Raw genomic sequence first — 22,406 nt, forward strand, 5'->3', positions numbered from 1 at the left:
TAATAAGATAGATAATCTGAGGAGGTTCTGTCTGGTCCGTCTCCATGGAGATAAAAACCTGCAGCTGGTCTGAACCAGAACCAGAACCAGAACCAGAACCAGAACCAGAACTCAGGTTCTGATTTTACAGTGTCATTTCCACACTGTAAAAAAACACGTAGATTTTACAGTAAAACGCCGGCAGGCAGCAAAGGGTTTCCATATTTACATAATTACAGATAAAACATTTTTCTTTGCTCAGCCGTTGTTCTTTTTTCAGATAAATCTGGTGCTGGACTCAATGTTTACAATTTTTCACTGTAAAATAAAATGTATAAACAAACTAAAATAAACAAGAAAATGACTTTTAAAATTCACTTTGTGAAACAAAAACATTTTTCCTGTAAAAATACCAAAAATAATAAAATACACTTTTATTCTGTAAAATTTCCTATGAAAAAAATGTTTTGCAGTTTATTAGTAATAATAATCATGAATAGTAATTTCAGAAAAACAGAAATTTATCAGGAACTTTAATCAAAGAGTTTACCTGATCAAATATGATCACAATTTGCTGGTTATTTCAGAATAAATAATTAATATCCTCATTTCATGAATATAATTAATTTTTAACATGTTGAGTTATTTTTGTCAGATATTAAACCTTTTTCTCTTAGTTGCATTAATTTATTAAAACATAGAAATGTAACACTAATATCCACCTTTCATTCCAGAAAGTTTTTTATTTACTATCTATAAAGTTGTAAACATCAAATATTAACATTTTTACTGACAGACAAAATTGTCTGACATATTTTACATCAACTGTGGCAAATAATTCACTTAGTGTAACTTTGAGAACTTTATTGGTGCTGTTCTCTATAAAAATACTAAAATATGCAAATGTTTCTTTTTTGAAATATGCAAATGAAGTTATAAAAAATAAACATTTGTTCTATTACAATTAAATCTGAATTAAAGGAATAATTTTACCTCAACTTTTTTAAAATAAAATTAACTGTGCAGTAAAGTTAAATTACATCTTCATATAATAAAAAAAAAACTTTACAGAAATATTTTGGTTCATAAAATGCCAGCTATATATTTTATATTTTACTCCATTAGATGATCACATTTTAAATTCTGTATGAAAACTGTAATCTAAGAAACTTCTGTAACAGTGAAGCAAAATATTGAACAGTTTCATAAAGCTTATTTATGAAAATATGATTTGTGAATCTGACTTTCACAAACAAACTTCAGATTAGTATAGATTTGAAGTTTGTTAAAATCTTTCTGCTGATATTCAGAAGTTTAATAAACTGATTGAATAACAAAAACATCCAGAGTTTGTGACTCACTGAGGATCTGGGCTGGACTGAGGAAACTTTCTTCTTCTTGGGTTGAACGTTGATCTCTGAGGATTTATGGAAAATAAACACCTTTATGAAAAAAGAGGTGGAGAAAATTAACAACCTAAGATGAGATATGAAACTGAGAAACTTGATAATTACAAATAGAATAAAAACATAAATGAACTCCAGAGTCAACCGTTGCTCCTCAGGATGATGAACATTAAAGACGCCAACATCAGGAAGAGCTGAAGGCGGCGATGAGGTCACTGATCAGATTGTTACCATAGCAACAATCTGATCCTCAACCTGAGCATAAAATAAAAATAATAATTCAAACTTTTACCAAGGGATCAATGTCAGTTATTTACACCAATAAAGATACATGAACAATCTGGAAGATGGATCCTGACAATATTAAGAACATAAAAATACTTGATAAAGTTATTAATATTAATAAGAAAAATATGACATAGAAAACAAAATGGAAAGTTTGAGTGAAAGGAGGCGAGCGATCAGCGCTGAGGTAAAGCAGCACAAGGTAAAGTGCAGAGGCGCCAGCTGATTGGTCCACATGCTGCCAACTTTAAATACATAAACTATAAATCTATTGATTATAAACATATTATTTAGGAATAAATCTGGTATGCTAGTGAAACGCTCAGAGCAACACGCTCGCAATCCGGCTTAAAATTTTTTTTTATTATTTTCCTGAAAACATAAACAAGCAACGCTTAGCCTGGCGGGGGCTAGGAAAGCATGGCGGGCTGCCAGGCTTATAATACACTGAGAGAAACCCTGGTATGGTAGACAGAATGGATCAGGAGAGGAACTGTAGACCCATCAGAACCTAAAGAACCAGAAATCAGAGTTTCATCCTCAATCATCTCTGATATGGTACAGAACATTTAGTTATGATGATTAAGTTTATTATTGTGCTTTTAATGGTTTGATTATTTGCTTATTTAATAACAGTATCAGGAAACTATAATAAAGGAAAAATAATGTTTTCTTTGTTGCCTGTTGTACATACAGTGTGTGATTCAGGTCCAGTTCAGGTGTTTCATTTGCAGTTAAACATTTGAAACGTCACTCAGTGCCATAATTTGGAAAAATAAAATAGTTCACTTTGTCTCCTGAGGCTGATGAAGTGAACTATTTAGAGGCTGGTTAGAGTATTGGGGATACTCTAACCAACAAATATGAATAGAGGTAAGACCTCTATGTATGAATAGAGGTTAGACCTCCATTCATACATAGAGGTCTAACTGGCCTCTATGTATGAATGATTGCTTTATGGATCACTTTTTAAAGACAGAAAACACTGACACAGAATATTGTCTATCACTGCAGTTCCACCCCATGACAGCAGGCGGCGTCACATTTAAAAATACAAGATTCATTGCGAGGCAGTCTGTGATGAAAAATATAATCTTCCAGGAACTAAACCGATTCTCCATATATGCTGCAAGAATACATATTTAAAGCTAGCCTGGGATCAGAAAATACAGATAAATCCAGGCCACATTTTACCCAGAGCATTAAAACGAAGCTACATTTATAGGACGGGTTACATTAAGTCACATGTCTCTGAAACATTCACGGCCAGAAACTGATTTTTAATCTAACTGGTTCACTTTTAATGCTAGGAAGCTAAAGCTAATGTGACTTAGCATTTGCACCTTCGCTGTCTACAACACAGAGCTGTTAATAAATAACCACATTTAGATTATTTGATTATTTTCTTACCAAAGTAACTGGAGACCAGGTTTGGTTGAGGTTAAGTCCTAGAAAACAGGAACAACTTGGTAAAAGTGAAGATTATAGACCCTTTTCACATGACGTCACACAACTTCCGTTTTGGCTCGAAGCTGTGTATCCTTAGTTCCGGTGTACATAGTAAGTAATGATAAAGTTGTCTATTTCATATATATATATATGTCATATATATATATATATAGAGAGAGAGAGAGAGAGAGAGAGAGAAAGAGAGAGAGAGAGAGAGAGATGTATAAATCTGACAGCATATGTTGATCAGACAGATCACCGGAGCATGGAGTTTACACAGTCTCTAAAACATTTGCCTAAAATAAGATTTGAAGATATATCACGATTTGCAAACCAGTTCTCTCTGACAAAAAAATCTAAATTAGACAAAGGCTACAAATTCTTCACCGAACAATACCTGTTTGACTATGAAGGTAGGTATTTTTGTTTTGCGTAACCGTTAGCTTAGCATTAGTGAATTTTGTTAGCTAGCTAACTACGTGACATAACTGTTCCTTAACCAGAACTTTTTACTGTTTTTGAACTATAACGTTTTAGGCTCTAATCTTGATCAGATTATTAAATTATAGACTGGAGTTGCCACTCATCCCATAAAATAGGGATTTGTTTGTTATAAGCAGAGATGTCCGGTGCCGCCGCTGCTTTGTAATGCCTTTAATCGGACCACTTTTTCGGTAACGAATAATCTAACGAGTTCGTATTTCAAATCCAGTAATCAGATTAAAGTTATTTATCCAAATCATTGCACATTAATATTTTCTTGTGTATTTATTTTCCGGCCAAAAACAAAAAGAGAAATTATGAATCACATCAGAATATGTGAATGATGCATGTAAATCTTTTAAGTCAATATTTAAAATACTATTCTAAACAACGTTGTTGGAAGCTGCCCTTTATTTTCCATTAATACAGAAAATGAACCTCTAAACGTTACATCACTGACAGGCGGCGGTGTATATGTTTCCTAACTGTGGCTAAAGCTGCTGCTAGCTGGTTTACTCATGATCGGAAGCTGGTTCCTTTGAATACAGTTGGAGAATGGTAAATTGACAATGACTGATAACGGTTATCTAACACGTAAACACCGTTTTATAAAACACAGAAAGTGAACCTCTAAACGTTACAGCGCTGACAGAGAGTATATTTTTCCTAAATGTGGCTAAAGCTGCTGCTAGGTGGTTTACTCTCCGATCGGAGGCTGTTTATTTTATACACAGATAGAGAATGGTGAATTTACAATGATTAGTAACAGCTATCTAACACTTAAATGCTGTTATTATTAAACTTACCTTTTATTATATCCTTAAGATTATGAGAATGCGGGAAGTTTTCAGCTTGGTTCCCAAGGCAAAATCACACCGGAAGTAAAGATACCCAGTTTTGAGTTATGGCGGCCATTGTCTGACGTCACTGTGAAAAGGGTCTATTGATGCTGTAGTCCAAAGCGAAACTTACATGGCGCTGCATGACGTCATCTGCTTTGGAGCCTGACGGAGCGCGCTGATTGGCCCATTTCAAATCAGGCGCCTTAATGTGAAGATGCTCCAGACTTCGTTTTAAATAAGATACTGTTAAAAACATTCAGTTTTATTGTTTAAAAATATATACAAAATATTATTTAAGTATGAATGAATAGGAAAAACATCAGATTATTATTTTAATGCTTTTGGGATCATAAGATATATTTGAATCAATAATGTCGGCAGCTAGCTGAAGGCCTGACAGCTAGCTGCCTACAGCTCATGAATTTATGAGCTAAACAGAATATATATTTAAAAGCTGCACAGCTTGTTCTTTATAAACAAAATAATCCAAAAGAGAAGAAAAATATGCTTTAATAAAAATTACCAAACAGGAGGAATATTTCATAAATCACAATGTCATATGACAGCATGTATTCATCACCAGTTCAGTTCAATTAAAACTTGGATATTTTTCAACAAATAAAGGTAAAAATCACAACTTTTGACCGTTATAAACTTTACAACATTTTTCTGATAAAAAAAACTCTGAAAGAGAGCTTTATGGTAGAATAAAACATTTTTTATGAGAAAAAATCTACAAATTACTGTTTCAAGATATTAATTTATTTACAGCAACTTCATGTCAAATCAACGTTACATTTTATTCCTGTCACAATTTTACTGTTTAACATCGTTAAATATATGGATATTTTTTACAGTGCAGTCTCCCCAGCATGTTACTGGTTTATGCTGCTTTATACTGGTCTATACTGGTTTCTACTGGTCTCCTGTCCCTCCAGGTCCCTCACCAGTTCCCTCCACCTGGTGGATTCTGCAGGTCGGGTTTCTGAACAGATTCCTCTGAACCCGTCTGATTACTGTCCCTACAGCGCCACAGGAAACTACACGGTAGGTGGACAGGAAGTGCTGGTCTCCATGGCAACCATAGACCCACTCACCTGTCCGTCCACAGGTGGACGTGGTCTCCATGGCAACCACAGTCCCACTCACCTGTCCGTCCACAGGGGGGCGTGGTCTACGCCCACTACGGCCGTCCAGAGGACTTCAACTGGCTGAGGAGCGTCGGCGTGTCGGCGGCCGGACACCTGGTGGTGATGCGGGTCGGGGGCGGAGTCAGCTTCGCCGAGAAGGTCCGGTTGGCTGAGAGGAACGGAGGGGGTGGAGCTCTGATCTACCCTGACCCCGCCGACCTGCCGCAGGACCCCCGGCGCCTCGGACTGAACGCTCACACCACCGTGTCTGAACATGTAACAGAGAGAGAAACCTGAGAATCACCTGAACACACCTGATCACACCTGAGACTCACCTTAGACAACCTGAGATAAACCTGAACTAACCTTAGACTCACCTGAGCTGCTGGCAAATCAGCTTCTCTCCCTGCAGGTCCACCTGGGCTCAGGTGACCCCTTCACCCCCGGCTTCCCGTCCTTCAATCTGTCCCGGTTCCCTCCCATCCCGTCCTCCGGCCTCCCGCTGATCCCGGCGCTGCCAATCACCGCTACTGTAGCAGCCAAGCTGCTCAGGTAGGACACGCCCCTCAGTTAGGCCCCGCCCCCTCAGGTGTTCAGCTGCTACCTGTCTGCCCTCCTCTCTCCCTCAGCCAGCTGTCAGGTCCTCCCTGTCCACCATCTTGGAGAGGGCGGCTGCCGTACGTCCGCTGCGTTCTCGGTCCAGACTTCGGTTCTGGTCGGAGAGTCCGGCTGTCGGTCCAGAACCTGATGACTCCGGTTCTGCTCAACAACATCTTCTCCTCCCTGGAGGGCCGAGAGCCAGGTACGCTCTGACATCATCACACCGCCAGGTGAAGCCTCCAGGTGTAAACCAGTGACCTCTGACCCAGACCAGTACGTCATACTGGGAGCCCAGCGAGACTCTCTGGGTCCAGGAGCCGTGAAGTCTGGAGTTGGAACCGCCGTCCTGCTGGAGCTGGCCAGAACCTTCACCGCCATGGTGAAGAACGGTAAGGCTCACCTGGACAGGTGGACTTCCTGTTTCCTTCCTGTCTCTGACTCACTTGGACAGGTGAACTTCCTGTTCTTGTTCCTGCTGATGCTTCCAGGTTTCAGTCCCAGGCGCAGTCTGCTCTTCGTCAGCTGGGATGCCGGAGACTTTGGGAACGTCGGAGCGACAGAATGGCTCGAGGTTTTTCCCAGAATTCCTTTCTACCTGCTGCTGACCTGAACTCTACCTGACTGTGACCTCTGACCCCCAGGGTTACCTGTCCATGCTACACCTAAAAGCCGTGGCCTACTTCAGTCTGGATCAGGCCATCATGGGTAACTGAGCCAATCAGAGGGCTTGGTGTTCCTCTCAGCCAATCAGAGGTAACAGGATCTGTTGTTCACCAGGTGATGATCACCTGTCGGCCTCCACCAGTCCTCTGCTGGTCGACCTGCTGGACGCCGCCATCAGACAGGTGAACAGGAAACGGTTCCTCTGGTTCAGACCGTAGAGTTTAAAATGTTTGATTTTAAAACCAGAGAGACATGATGATAATCATCTCAGCTCTAACAGGTTTGGTTTTACAGTGTTTGGTGTTCAAACACATGAACTGATTTCAATCTCCCAAAACTTTAATTCAGAGAAAACCAACCTGATGCTGATAGTTTTTAAGTCCACCAGACTCTCTGGTCTGTCATGGCCGCTGTTTTATCAACGTGTTGTGGATTCCTCTCCGTGTTTTTCTTCCATTCATCTGAATTCTCCTTCATCCAAAGGAAGCATTATGATATCTGGTTTAGAGCCATTTAATAATTGTCCTTAAGATCCTCAGAAAGAGGAAACTGGTAGAAACAGCATCAACATCTCACCATGTGAACCAGGATTTAAAGGTTTACAGACGAGACACAGGGATCCACAGAGATTCACAGGGATCCACAGAGATCTACAGGATCCACAGAGATCTGTACCTGGACTCCTTCAACTCTTGATCTGTTCAGATCAGAAATGTTAGATTGATTCATCAGTATAATTCAGGACCAAATCCTCCAGAAAGTTGGGCCAAATGAACATCTTGTTACTCGGCTTCAGCAGATCTGAGCTGCTGCTGCTGAGAGGATTCAGGTATTTGATTGATTTGGAGCAGAGATGCAGCTAAAAGTTGCAGGATGGCAGCTCTAGAGCAGTTATCCACCCCTGATCTATAATAACCCTATAATAATGTTGGATGTAGTTCCATATCCAGCCAGCAGGTGTCGCCTGTTCCTGGGTCTCTGCAGGTGGAGCATCCCAAACATGCAGGTCAGACCATCTACAGCCAGGCTGAGCGAGACGGAGGCAGCTGGAGGATGTGAGGAACCAATCAGAACTCTAGTCCTCTAGACAAGATGGCTGACAGGCTAGCTACAGGCTAACTACAGGCTAACTGCTGCGTCTCTCCTCAGCATGAAACCACTCTACCTGAACAGCGGCGCCTACAGCTTCACTGCGTTTGCTGGAGTTCCTGCCATGGAGCTGAGGTTCACTGAGGTAAGGTTCTGTAACGGACGGCTTGGACCCAGAAAGGCCCGGTTCTGGTCCATCAGAACAATAATGGCTGTCAGGTCATTGAACCATAGATCTAGAGCCAGCAGAACCTGGTCTGTCTCTCGTCCTCCAGGACAGACCCTATCCGTTCCTCAACACGCCGCTGGACACCGTCCCTCGCCTCCAGGAGGTGCTGGGGGGTCGTCTGGGGGTCACTGGGCGGAGCCTGGCGGAGCTGGTGGGGGAGATGGTGCTGCGACTGGTCCATGACCACATCCTGCCTCTACGCATCACTTCCTACGCTCAGACGGTGCTGCAGTTCAGCGCTCACCTCAACAAGCACTCAGCTGAGCTGCAGGTAGGGACAGGAGGAGGACAGGTGGTGTCCTTCAGGTGGAGGACAGGTGGTGTCCATCAGCTGGTCTCTCAACCAGTCTCTGTCCTCTCTGTCCTCTGTCAGTCCAGAGGCGTCTCTCCTCAGTGGCTCTTCAGCGCCAGAGGAGATTACAGCCGGGCAGCAGAGACTCTGCAGAGAGCCATCGACTACAGCGACCTGCACGACCTGAACACCGCCCGACTCTACAACACCAGGATCATGAAGGTACAAACATCATGGAGGGAAAAATACCAGCAGCATAAAGGTAACTGTTAAAGTCTCATCTTAACTTGTCTGAGTTATTTTGACTTATGTTCACGTTTTCTCATTTGTTTTGAAAGGGTTAGGGTGCTCTAAGTTATTCTGTCACTTCCTGTTAGCGTTATCTATGTGCATGTTGTACTGCAGTTGTCCACTCGGGGCACTGAGAGCAAGTTATTTCTGTAGGCACCTCAGTTCTGAAGCAGAAGAAGGTGAACCTACGGTGGCCCTGAGGTGCAAACCACTTCAACAAATTCAAAACTGCTACATTAACAAAAAAGAAGAGGTACTGTATGTTCCAGTGTGAGACCTGAGAAATCGCTGATTGGACAATAGGCATGAATATGTTTACTATACTAGCCAGTTTAGTACTGCACTAGTTAAGCGTTGCTGCTTAGTTATGACGCACTGAGTGGTTAATGTTGTTGGTCGTGTGTAAAGTTAATCCCAAAGATCTTCTTGTCCGGGGGGGCGCTAGTGCGCGGCTGTAGGATGTAGACGTGTTGGTTTGCGCTCTCCACCACAACTCTAAACAAATATCTAAATACCACGATAAAAACATCTAGGAGCAGGCATCGTTGACTCTGCACCTCCGACTAGTAACCGGGCATCATGCCGCCGCCGAAAAAAGCCACAAACTCCGGGAAAAATAAGACCATGGACGGATACATCGGCGGTGCTAATGCTAACGAGGCTAATGCTAGCAGTGGCCTCGCCAGCGGAACTGCGAACGAAATTGGGGACTGCGCTTCTGGCGACAAGGCCCAGATGCTGGTAATGTGCCAGGAAATATGTAAAAATATGTCGGCCTCAATTTTGGAGAAACTTGACGAGCGTTTCGACGCCCTTGAGGCCAGGCTCCAGTCCGTTCTAGCTGCACAGACTGACCTACAGAACCGCATGGTCGGCCAAGAATCAGCAATCAACGCACACGAGGAGCGTCTGGGGGAACTTGAAACGAAATGTGCGGAGCTCGCAAAGCTTGTTACTCAGCAGCAAACTAAGTTGCTGGACTTGGAGGCTCGTTCCCGAAGGCACAACATCAAAATCGTTGGCGTAAAAGAAAACTCAGAAGAAGGGAGACCAACTGAGTTTGTCTCTAAGCTCATTCCCGAATTGCTGGGCAAACAACATTTCCCGCATCCACTGAAGGTAGACCGCGCACACCGCTCTCTGTGGCCCAAGCCGACGGCGGGTGAGAAACCGCGTACCATCATCGCCCGAATACATCACTTTCAGATGAAAGAGCAAATTCTACGCCTGGCCAGGACGCAGCCGTTGGAATACAAGGGGAACAAAGTTTTGATTTTTCCTGATTATACCAGCGAAGTGATGAGCCAGCGCCGCGCATTTCGAAACGTGATGCAAGCCTTGAGAGGGGACGGAATCAAGTTCCAGCTGCGGTACCCGGCCCGGCTGCAGGTGCAATGGCTGGACGGCAATCCCCCTGACGTATTCAACGATCCGGATCTGGCGGAGGCGGCTCGCCTACGAAAGAAGAGCAGCGCGACTGAAAAGGAATAGTGAGCCAGGTGGCATTCTCTCTTCCTGTTTCCTCTTTTCTGCTTTAAGGTGTGCTGACTCCCTGTGGTTAGCCACCTGCACCATGCAGTGGTTTATCTGTCGAACTATATCTTTAATAATGTACAGACGCCCTGAGCGCATGCTGAATAACCTGGGCCTGTTCTTGTAGAAAATATATTTTGAGATTATCTGGTAGAGTTGTTTAATTTCTTTGCCAGTCTAAGGGTTGTTGTGGTGGAGGATGTTGCGACTTGACTGGGATCGGTTCGCTTTCTGTCCGGCAGCCCCTGTCTTGCTTTTGGGGGGGGGGAGGAATGTGCGTCGTGTTCCTTAGACGCTGGAATGTGGGAGGGGGGGAGTTCGGGTGGGGTGGGAGGGTGTTATTTGTCTGTTTTGTTCTACCCAGATGCGCATATGGTATTTGTTTGTATCACACAGCATCAAATCTAGCACTTCTGACAATATATGTGTTCAATGACTGATGCTCCTGGTGGGGGGCGGATGAAGGGGAGAAATCTGCAACTGATCTCATGGAATGTAAAAGGTCTTGGTAGTGTAAGGAAGAGGGGGAAAGTTTTTAAACACCTGAAGTCCCTTCAGGTGTGCAGACATTGTTTTCCTACAAGAGACCCATATTAGAAAAGACGCACAAGATAGACTAAAGTGTAGCTGGGTGTCTCAAATATACCAGTCACCATTTACCTCACACGCTCGTGGTGTGGCCATATTATTGAGAAAGAATATCCCATTTCAGGCATCATCTGTGGTCAATGACCCTATGGGCAGATACGTGTTGGTGATTGGCACCTTAAACTCGAAACCATTAATTCTCCTCAATGTGTACGGCCCAAATTCAGATGATCCTAATTTTTTTAGAAAAGTTTTTGATCTGCTTCCCGATGATAGCCATTCAAACGTAATAATAGCAGGGGATTTAAACTGTTATCTTGACCCCTTTCTTGACCGATCATCTAAACGACCAGCACCTGAAGCGGCGTCTACCAAACTTCTAAATAATCTTCTCAAAGCAAGGAATATGGTTGATATTTGGAGGGCTCAACATCCCACGAGTAGAGAGTACTCATTTTACTCACATGTGCATAAATCCTACAGCAGGATTGATTATTTTCTAATAAGTAACAATCTTATTTCTCAAATCGCTGACTCTAGATACCATAATATACTGATCTCTGACCATTGCCCCCTAGCTATATCACTAAATCTGTCCCTCCCCAGACAGGCTTATTCCTGGCATCTTAATGCAAATCTTCTTAACGATGATAACTTTGTTAAAAACATAACCTCCAAATTAAAGGACTTTATAGAAATAAACGATAATGGTGAAGTCTCTGATCCCATCTTGTGGGAAGCATTAAAGACCGTTATGCGTGGTGAAATAATTTCCTACACTTCAGCCCTTAAAAAAGAAAGAGATAAACGTCTATTTGAAATCAATTGTGCTCTCTCCAACCTGGAAAGAAAGTACCAAATCTCTGAATCACCTGACGACTATAAAGAAATACTTAAACTTAGATATGAATATAACGAAATTATGAGCAGCCATGTTAGTAACTTGCTTTGGAAAATACGACAAAAGAATTTTGAGCTTGGTGATAAGCCTGGAAAATTGCTGGCACTACAGCTCAAGGGTGCCCAAGCCACAAGATCAATTTATAGCATTAAGTCAAAATCCGGCGTGCTCTTAACCAACCCTGCTGACATAAATTGTAGATTTAGAGAGTTCTACGCCAACCTGTATTCCTCCGAGAATAATGCAACACAATCTGATTTTAATGATTTTTTTTGATTCCCTCCCGTTGCCCAAACTAAATAAGTCTGACAGGGACTATCTGGAATCCGACTTGACGCTTCAAGAGGTCACAGAAGCTATAAAATCCCTCCCATCTGGCAAAGTAGCCGGGCCTGACGGCTTTGGCTCAGATTTCTATAAGAAATTTTGTGACCTTCTTGCACCACTCCTGTTTAGAATGATGTCTGCTTCAAAAAAGGACAGAAAACTGCCCAGAACTCTCTACGAGGCCAACATTTCTCTTTTTCCTAAAGAGGGGAGGGACAAAACCGACCCGGCCAGCTTTAGGCCAATTGCACTGCAAAACGTGGATCGCAAGATAATCACAAAAGTTTTGGCCACTAGACTGAATAAATGTTTAACATCTATCATTCATCCGGATCAAACAGGATTTATCCCTGGTAGATTATCTTTTTTTAATGTAAGACGATTACTTAACACTGTATACTTCGACCATAAAAATACTAATGCCTCTATTCTGGCCCTTGATGCACACAAAGCCTTTGACCAGGTAGAATGGCCGTTTATGTTTGAATCATTGCGTAGGTTTGGGTTCGGCGAGACTTTCATTTCCTGGGTGAAACTGATGTATCAAGAACCCATGTGCTCCATCCTGACAAACAATGATCGGTCAGCTCCATTTCGCCTGCAGCGCTCAGTTCAGCAGGGCTGCCCGCTGTCACCAGCACTTTTTGCTATAGCATTGGAACCACTTGCTGTGGCAATAAGGGCACACCCGAGCATTGAAGGTCTTCGAGTCAGCGGTGTTGAAACACTCATTAGTTTATACGCCGATGATGTGATATTATACTTGGACGACACTGAGAAATCTGTCCCCTTCCTTCTCAGCCTGATTACATCTTTCAGTAAAATTTCCGGATATACAATCAATTGGTCAAAGAGTGAGTTGATGCCTCTTTCCAATACGTTCCCATCTAGATTCTTACAAAAAGTCCCGTTCAAGGTGGTTGAGAGCCATCTTACCTATCTCGGTCTTGCTATACCCAAAGACCCCAAACTTATATTCAAACTAAACTTTGCAGAATTTATATCGGGATTAAAGCACAATATCGAGTACTGGAAGACTTTGCCTCTGTCAATGATTGGACGCATTAATTCAATCAAAATGATCTCCCTGCCTAGATTCTTGTACTTATGCCAAAATCTTCCTATTTATCTTACAGCAGCTTTCTACAAGGACTTAGATTCGATCATTCAATCCTACATATGGAATGGGAAAAATGCTAGGATTTCTAAAGTGCATTTACAGAGGCCGAGGGCGGAGGGAGGTCTGGGCCTACCTGTACTTAAACACTATTATTGGGCTGCCAACATCAGAGCATTAATGTATTGGCAACAGGGTTCCCCGGGTGACCTAATAACTAATATCCCTCTGTGGCTCAAGATGGAATCCAATCTGGCAAATAATTCCTCCCTACCAGCTATGCTGTTTGCCCGGTTTGAAAAGCCAGAAGCCTACCGAAATTTGAGCTTCGTGTTAAAGCATGAAGTGAGAATTCTAAATCAGATCAGGACTTTCCTTGCACTGCCAAATACATCAGCACAGACGCCGTTGTGCTTTAATCATAGTTTTTTGCCTCCTTGGCAGGACAAAGCTTATCATGATTGGAGGGAAAGGGGATTGGTGTCGATTAAGGACATGTATATTGACAATAAGTTTGCATCATTCAGCCTATTGAAAGAAAAATACAATCTGCCTCATTCACACTTCTTTCGATATCTGCAGGTCAGGCATTACATTAAGTCAAAAATTGAGAACTTCGACACTCTTCCACGGGAAATAGGCATTTTTGACATCCTTGGGAGTCCCCCTGACTCTAGACATCTCGTCACAAGAATTGTACATCTACTTGGTGACCACATTGTGACACACACCACAAAAATCAGGGAGGCCTGGGGAAGTGAGCTGGGGATAACAATCCCTGAACCTTTATGGAACAGATGCCTTTCCAAAATTCACTCGTGTTCAATAAACAGCAGGCACCAGCTAATTCAGTTTAAAATCACGCATCGGTTACACTACTCAAAGGTCAGATTGCATAATATTTATCCCTCTGTCTCCCCAATGTGTGACAGGTGTAACATTTCTGAAGGAACACTGTCTCATGCCTTTTGGTCTTGTTCTTCATTAACAGGTCTTTGGTCCAAAGTGTTTGATTGGTACTCCAAGGCATATAAGACTCCCATACAACCTGAACCAGGACTTATAATTTTTGGATGCCCTCTGGTGCAGGGGACTATACCTGCTACAATGCGGCAACCGTTAGAACTGGGACTGATTGTTGCCAAGAGACTAATCCTTAGGGACTGGAAGTCCTCTGCTCCCCCTTCATTTTGCCTTTGGGTGACGGACATGATGTCCATAATACAGATGGAGAGACTTCGTAAAGGCTCTAAAGACACTTTTTCATACTATTGGAATCCATTCCTGGAACACTTTTCACAGACTAGACTGAGTTGAACAAGCTTTTCCATGGACTCTCCCCTCTGCCTCCCCTTAATGGGTGTATGTATTCTCATGTATGTGACTTTGTATACATTTGTTATGTGTGTACACCATTTGTCAACTGGATTGTTTCATAAATGACCTGTGCATCTGGGTTTTGTCTGTTTGCCTATCTGTATGTTCTAAACCTTGAAAACTTAAAATAAAATTTATAAAAAAAAAAAAAAAAAAAAAAAAAAAAGATCTTCTTGTCCAAATTACAAATTTGTTCCAGTCAGATGATCCGTTAGTGAACAAATCCATTTATTCCATGATAGAGGGCCACAATGTTAACAATGACTCCGCCATGTCGTGGAAAAAACTATTTCCAATCACTGTTCAGGTAAAATCACTCAATCAGGTTTATTCATATATTGATCAGAATACAGAGACAATCAGTAATGAAGCAGGTCTGGATGAAAAGCTGCCAGGCAGAGAAACACATGAGTTTTATACCAAAGGATCCTAAGCCTGGAAACAGACTGGTTCCCATGCAACTGGGAAAACAACGTCCAACCTTGTACATGTAACCAAAATAGTTTAACTTGGTGGGAAAATACAGAACTTAGAATAAACATATAGCAATACAACTAGCAGGCGTGACCTTACTTAAATTTTTCCACTACATTTCCCCCCTTTTGATTATAAGTAAATATGTAATATTTAATATCAATCATACGTCAAATTTATTCCATCCCACTGATTATATAAAAGGAAATTTCTACAATTTTTATGGTGAGAAGTAAAGATTATCCCATACATTTTAAGACATTACATATTCATTTAGTCATTGAAACATTATTCTGTACGATGAAACAAAAACATATACGCAAGATAGGAAAAACCTACCGGCAGTCATCCATTCATCCTGTAACCACATGATTGTGTTTGGTAGGAAAAGTTATCCTGCAGTTCTCCTCCTGGCCAGGGAGGCAGTCCTCTATATGTTTGTCATCTTTAAGGGAACTTCAAAAGGAGAAATTTGAAATAATGTATTTGGAAATAAAGCAGCAGAGGAATACCAAACCGTTTCTAAGTAATATTTCTAATTGCTTTAATAAGTAATTATTTCAATCCCAAATTCTTCTCTGCAAAATAAGTGCATGGATTTCAATCATTAAACTTCCCTAACACATGATCTTTATGAATTATTTCATTTTATGTTGCTTATGGTAATGAAAATTTAGGTTTTACACTAATTTTAATCCTAAATGTAAATTTAAAGTTTATGTAATGGTAAGTCATCCTCCTATGAAAATCTAATTAAAATCCAATACAATCTCATCCTCTTTGATTTTAATATAACCCATGTTGTATTATAATCAACAAGTAAAATTTTAAAGTTGCCCCATCTCATTCTAATGCAGACCCTTCAAAATAAAACAAAACAATTTCAAATTAAACTTCATCCTCTTTGTTCCTAAATAAACCCAAATCATAAACAACATCTGATTTCATCCCCTTTGGTTAAAAGTAGACATATGAAAAAACAAGTAATGTCTGAAGTCGATTTTCTCTTTTTTTGTGTTACAGCCTGACTTTGAATATTAAGACATGTAGTTTATTTGTTTAACCTAAATCTTAAGTTCTTATTTTTAATGTGGTACAGAGAACATAAATTTGTATATTTCCGGTGCTTAACTTATAATTAACTAAGTCTATACCTTTAAAGTTATCAGCTAAACTTTAATTTTACACACATTTGAGTTATGTTAAGTTTACTTCACTTATGCCTAGAAGAATGAATTTCTAAATTCTTAAACTCTTTTGAAGGGAAAGAACTAAGAATGATCATAATTAAGTTAGTAAATGTCATGTGTTTCTAGGAAAACCCCTAAAAAAAATAAAATAAAGTGAAGTAATAAATAAAAACCCATTAAGAAAGCGTAGATTTTCCATCTGGAAAGTAGGGAAAGTGCTGTAGAAACAGGAACACTGATAGTCTATCTGCTCAGAAGGATTTGTTACATCCTGTCAGAAAATGTTGGTCCAAATCTTCACTCTCCGCTTCGACCACTCGCCAGTGGACCAGCAATAGTTCTTTTAGTGGAGAAACTTTCAGATAAACTAGCTGTTGCTCTGGACGTCGTCCTCCTGGGTGTCAGAAGGTGTTGAACTGGATACTTGGTAGAGTGAATTTTTTGCTACTCACTCTGTTGTTTCAGATTTAGAGTTGTGATCTAGATGGGTATTACAGACAGGTCGTCCTTCACAGTGTGGATTTAGGTTGCTCCTTCCTGGACTTTAGCAGGTGTGTTGGTCACGAGTTACACCTGGAATAGCCTCTGGATCGGCCTCTGGATCGACCTCTGGAACGGCCTCTGGATCGACCTCTGGAACGGCCTCTGGATCGACCTCTGGATCGGCCTCTGGATCGACCTCTGGAACGGCCTCTGGATCGACCTCTGGATCGGCCTCTGGAACGACCTCTGGATCTGGAATATACTCTGGAACGGCCTCTGGATCGGCCTCTGGATCGACCTCTGGAACTGGAATAGCCTCTGGAACGGCCTCTGGATCGACCTCTGGATCGGCCTCTGGAACGACCTCTGGATCTGGAATATACTCTGGAACGGCCTCCGGATCGGCCTCTGGATCGGCCTCTGGAACGGCCTCTGGATCGACCTCTGGAACTGGAATAGCCTCTGGAACGGCCTCCGGATCGGCCTCTGGAACGGCCTCCGGATCGGCCTCTGGATCGGCCTCCGGATCGGCCTCTGGATCGGCCTCTGGAACGGCCTCTGGATCGACCTCTGGAACTGGAATAGCCTCTGGAACGGCCTCCGGATCGGCCTCTGGAACGGCCTCCGGATCGGCCTCTGGATCGGCCTCCGGATCGGCCTCTGGATCGGCCTCTGGAACGACCTCTGGATCGACCTCTGGAACTGGAATAGCCTCTGGAACGGCCTCCGGATCGGCCTCTGGAACGGCCTCCGGATCGGCCTCTGGATCGGCCTCCGGATCGGCCTCTGGATCGGCCTCCGGATCGGCCTCTGGATCGGCCTCTGGAACGGCCTCTGGAACTGGAATAGCCTCTGGAACGGCCTCCGGATCGGCCTCTGGATCGGCCTCTGGAACGGCCTCTGGATCGACCTCTGGAACTGGAATAGCCTCTGGAACGGCCTCCGGATCGGCCTCTGGAAAGGCCTCCGGATCGGCCTCTGGATCGGCCTCTGGATCGGCCTCTGGATCGGCCTCCGGATCGGCCTCTGGATCGGCCTCTGGAACGACCTCTGGATCGACCTCTGGAACTGGAATAGCCTCTGGAACGGCCTCCGGATCGGCCTCTGGAACGGCCTCCGGATCGGCCTCTGGATCGGCCTCTGGATCGGCCTCTGGATCGGCCTCCGGATCGGCCTCTGGATCGGCCTCTGGAACGGCCTCTGGATCGACCTCTGGAACTGGAATAGCCTCTGGAACGGCCTCCGGATCGGCCTCCGGAACGGCCTCCGGATCGGCCTCTGGATCGGCCTCTGGATCGGCCTCTGGATCGGCCTCCGGATCGGCCTCTGGAACTGGAATAGCCTCTGGAACGGCCTCCGGATCGGCCTCTGGAACGGCCTCCGGATCGGCCTCTGGATCGGCCTCTGGATCGGCCTCTGGAACGGCCTCTGCCAGCGGTTGGAGTTCCAGTCCTTCCTCTGGAAATCCCTCATCAAGACCCGTCAGCTGGTCTGATGTCTGCAGCAGCACTTTGGCAGGAAATGGCAGGAAGGTTTTCACAGTCTGTGAGGCTCGACAAAGCAAAGTTGACAAGTTTTAGCAATAAGACAACATAATAAGAATCTTGGAATCAGTAAGAATAATAGCACACAAGCAGCTAGTTTACATGCTGCAGTTAGTGCTACTAGTGCAGACGTTTTAGCAGGAAAATGTTTGAACATAGAGCCAAAGATAGGTGATATACGCAATAAGCAAATCTGTAAGGAAACTTAAGGAATCCTCTCAGTCACTTTCATCACAGTGGTTTTGTAGGAGGGAGATCATCCGGTCCATGGAGGACAGGTTTGAGGAATTGAGGTCAGAGGTCAGATGCACTGCAGCAAGGCTCAGACAGAGGGAAAGAGAAGAAACAAGTAGAAATTGATTAGGCTTGTTTTGTAGTTTGCCTTGTTTTTTCCTATACATATGTATTTATGAATATTATTTTAACCTTTTGCATGATCATCAGAGAAAATTGAGAGAAAATGTTTGTTCAGCTCTTTGAGCTGCTGGTAGTAAGAAAAGGTCCCTTATAAATAAAATTATTGATTGATCCTTTTAAGAAATAAAATCATTTTGTTTATTCAAATACACACACACAAAAAAAAAAGAGATTAAGGCCTGTAATTTATTAAAGAATTATATTCAGCATTTTTATTCTTTATCTGTTTTCTCCTCTGCTTCTAATTCGCTTTGCAGGAAAAATTCCACCATTTAAAGTCATTCCACATTCATTCACACCAAGCACACTCCTTTTTTTCTTTTTAATATTTCATTATCAAATAGTCAAACATTTCACCCTGAGGAGGAGATTGCGTCCTGGAACCATGTAGACCCATTCTTCTTGAATCAGGTGGGATTTCCTCTTTAGACTGCAAACATCTTCGCAGAATCCAACAAATCAGCTTTGTGGTCGCTCTGCCTCTTACTCCTTTAAGATGGTTTTTATTTCCTATAAAGGCCTTTAGGATTCTCTAAAGGTTTAGTTCCCCTAATTTAGAAAACCAAAACTCAAGAAAATACCTGCCTTATTCACCGATAAGGACTTTAACTAGGACCCTCAGCCTAGAAACCCGTGGTTCCCTTTATTCTTCTGTTTGAGGCTGAAACTCAAACAATTGCGGAGGGACTCTTTCCCAACCGTTGTTTTCTCTTTTATTTTATTTTTTAATTATTTTATTTTATATATTTTTTAATGTATTTTATTTTATATATTTTTTAATGTATTTTATTTTATTTTTCTTATTAATTTTCCCCGTGGGATTTTAACCCAACATTTCCTCTTAACACCGTCAATCTCTATTCCCCAGGGTGAAAGGTTTATCAGATCCTTCACTATTTTAGATTTAATAATTTAAAATTTGTCAAATTAAATTTATTAGCCTGAGTGAGTTTCCCACCTGATAACTGGTTTTGAGTTCGTTGATCCCAGCGCTGGAGCCGTGGAGCCGACCAGCAGCCCTTTTCTCAAATAGTAAACGAGGTTTTGAGGCTGGAGTTTAGTCCAGGTCGGCCAAACGCTGTTCGTTGATGTCCTCGGATGTCCAGTTGAGGGATTTGGGTCACGGCACCAAACTGTGGTGGAAAAAACTATTTCCAATCACTGTTCAGGTAAAAATCACTCAGTCAGGTTTATTCATATATTGTACACAATACAGAGACAATCAGTAATGAAGCAGGTCTGGATGAAAAGCTGCCAGGCAGAGAAACACATGAGTTTTATACCAAAGGATCCAAAGCCTGGAAACAGACTGGTTCCCATGCAACTGGGAAAACAACGTCCAACCTTGTACATGTAACCAAAATAGTTTAACTTGGTGGGAAAATACAGAACTTAGAATAAACATATAGCAATACAACTAGCAGGTGTGACCTTACTTTAATTTTACCACTACATCCACAGAGGTCAAAAACTTGTATGCTCCTCAACACCTGTCAACTACCTGTCACCTGGAGGCCACAGCCCCATCTAGTGACCAAAAACCAAAATTACACATATTTGGCTCCAATTGTACAGTACAAAGTGGAGCCACTGCCTTTACCTTTCACAGGTAAGAATTAAAGATAATAATAATAAGGGAAATTTATGAGCATAACTTCTTAACTTTGTGGCCAGTTCTGTGCATTTCCATGGTGAAACAAACTTCTAAACAACCAAAAAATATTTCCTTTGTAACTAAATTGGCCCAGTTAACTACTCTGATTATTTTCTTAGCTTAGCTAATGTTTTTTATACTGTGTAGTTTTTCTAAAGAGGGAGAGGCCATGAGAAACCTGTAACGGTGCTTTTACCGTTTGTTTATTGTTGCCATGGTTACCTAGAAGTTGGCGAGACAAGTCGCTGTTTGTGGTCAAACATGGTTACTTTAAGGTACGTCAGGTGTCTGTAAGATGTTTCTTATAATTTATGTAGATTAAAATAATTTGTTTGGTATAACAAACAAAGTCCATGAATCCAGAGACCATTTGGTCAGGACATAAAGATCAGACTCTGTTTCACAGATTATGTCCACAATGTCTGTGTTTACAATATTCACCCCATTGTTACCAACTCACCGACTCTTTTACTATATTTAGCGACATTTCAGACAAAAAAATATTATATCAATTAAAATAAAAATCAGCAGGTCAGGCTTTTTAAAGATCGGTAACCAGGGATCGGCCAGAAAACTGCAATCGGTGCAGCTCAACTTAAGATGGAACATATACACACATATTCATGACACTCTTTAATTTCTCTTAAGCGTTACTCCAATAGTTAAAAATGTCATTTATACCAGGTGAGTTTTTCTCCCCTGACAACGTGGACCGGTACCGGTACTGGACTGATTCTGAGCCTTCAAATGATTTTAACAGAAGTTTCTCATAAGTTAGAAGTTGATGTAAAAATAATGTTTTTAGCCACTAAATGATTTTGCTCAGCAGCAAACAACATAGAGCAGCTCATCATGTAGCAGCTTGTAGCCTGACGGAAAAACATTTAGCTAACAACGTCAAACATTGACAAGTTTTAATTATTCTGATTAAACACGTTATGCTGAGAAATGCATGCCTGCCGGAAATTGCATGCCCTGTCGCGGGAGCGCGCATCGCTCTAAACTCTCCATATTGATGAGAAAACGGACTGAAATATGACCGAAGAGGAAACTTTTAAAGATATTCGTAACATGATCACGTTTCTTAATCATGTAAGACATAAAACGGTGGGTTTTATTTCGCAGATTAATTGAAATAAATACGGTTTTTATACCTTTATTGAGACATACTGTATGAGTCAAACGTTTTTCAGTCAGTGTGTAACAAAATCCTCGAATAAACGGGAAATGTACACGCTCAAGTGAGTCCTTTTACTTCTTTTTATACGAATTTGGTAATAAGCATGACCATCAAACAATGCTAGAAAAACGATTTCATTAATGAAAAGAAAGAGGGGACACATCAGCGCACTGAAGCGGCTACAAGCTGCCCGCTACATTTAATAATCAATTGTTTTCCTGAAATCATAGTATTTTACCCGTCACTCTTTAATTTTTTACAATTAAACAACAAAACAGTCAAATCTAAGACCATAACCCAGCCTATAAATCAAAAGAAAAAGAAGTAGTTCATCAATAATAATAGTCCATCAAAAAAGTCCATAATTAGGCAATTCAAAAAAAATAAAGTTCCGTTTGCGCAAAAAAAACAACGTTGGGGCCCAAAAATATTAATCCGTCTTCGTGCACCAAAAATACAAGAAAGAACGAAAAAAAAATTGGAAGGGTCTCACCGGGTCGGCGTTTGTGTGCCCGGGCGGTTCCCTTCGTCAGGCCTGGATCGCGAGCGCCTCGGGTCCGGTCAACGCTCCGTGTGGCTCTACCTTGCCTCCAGAAGACTTTTGACCCCTTTGTGAATTGCTCTGGCCACGCTTTTAGTCCAGCAGTCAGTTCTCTCCGGGCTAATCTTGCAAGCTCCTCGGACCGTCGCTCGGCGTCTCTTCCAGCGTGCTGCCACACCCCTTTCTCTCCCCAATCAAGTGGCCTCTGTTCCTTTTTATAAGTTCCGGTAAAAGTTGTGACCCAGATATATTTTTACTAAGTGGACTTTCACAAATAATATACATACATACAAGACATCCTTGTATACATATCAATACAACAAAAATTATGTGTATTTTATT

At 42.0% G+C, this 22,406-nt stretch overlaps 2 protein-coding genes across 6 annotated transcripts in view; one reads left to right on the forward strand and one right to left on the reverse strand.

Moving 5' to 3' along the window:
* Positions 1-22,406, forward strand: part of tfr2 (transferrin receptor 2) — a 35,761-nt gene that overhangs the window by 3,551 nt on the left and 9,804 nt on the right. For 2 of the 5 annotated variants that reach the window (XM_023345873.1, XM_023345875.1), the window contains 13 exons: positions 5,383-5,491; positions 5,608-5,850; positions 5,987-6,126; positions 6,204-6,376; positions 6,444-6,563; positions 6,663-6,745; positions 6,816-6,879; positions 6,952-7,019; positions 7,822-7,892; positions 7,987-8,071; positions 8,202-8,426; positions 8,529-8,709; positions 14,196-14,661. In XM_023345873.1, the coding sequence (XP_023201641.1) occupies positions 5,383-5,491; positions 5,608-5,850; positions 5,987-6,126; positions 6,204-6,376; positions 6,444-6,563; positions 6,663-6,745; positions 6,816-6,879; positions 6,952-7,019; positions 7,822-7,892; positions 7,987-8,071; positions 8,202-8,426; positions 8,529-8,709; positions 14,196-14,521 (1,888 nt within the window). In that variant the 3' untranslated portion in view covers positions 14,522-14,661. Of the gene's footprint in view, positions 1-5,382; positions 5,492-5,607; positions 5,851-5,986; positions 6,127-6,203; positions 6,377-6,443; positions 6,564-6,662; positions 6,746-6,815; positions 6,880-6,951; positions 7,020-7,821; positions 7,893-7,986; positions 8,072-8,201; positions 8,427-8,528; positions 8,710-14,195; positions 14,662-22,406 lie in introns of those variants that run through there. The other 3 variants (XM_023345877.1, XM_023345874.1, XM_023345876.1) reach the window with 3 other exon arrangements.
* Positions 15,071-18,852, reverse strand: LOC111610858 (serine-aspartate repeat-containing protein I-like). Its single transcript, XM_023345878.1, has 2 exons — positions 18,499-18,852; positions 15,071-18,271 (listed from the first exon to the last, which is right to left on the reverse strand). The coding sequence occupies exons 1-2, from the start codon at positions 18,502-18,504 to the stop codon at positions 16,790-16,792; spliced, it is 1,488 nt and encodes a 495-aa protein (XP_023201646.1). The 5' UTR covers positions 18,505-18,852; the 3' UTR covers positions 15,071-16,789.

This window comes from Xiphophorus maculatus, chromosome 14 (assembly GCF_002775205.1).
Source record: "Xiphophorus maculatus strain JP 163 A chromosome 14, X_maculatus-5.0-male, whole genome shotgun sequence".
NCBI classification, from domain to species: domain Eukaryota; kingdom Metazoa; phylum Chordata; class Actinopteri; order Cyprinodontiformes; family Poeciliidae; genus Xiphophorus; species Xiphophorus maculatus.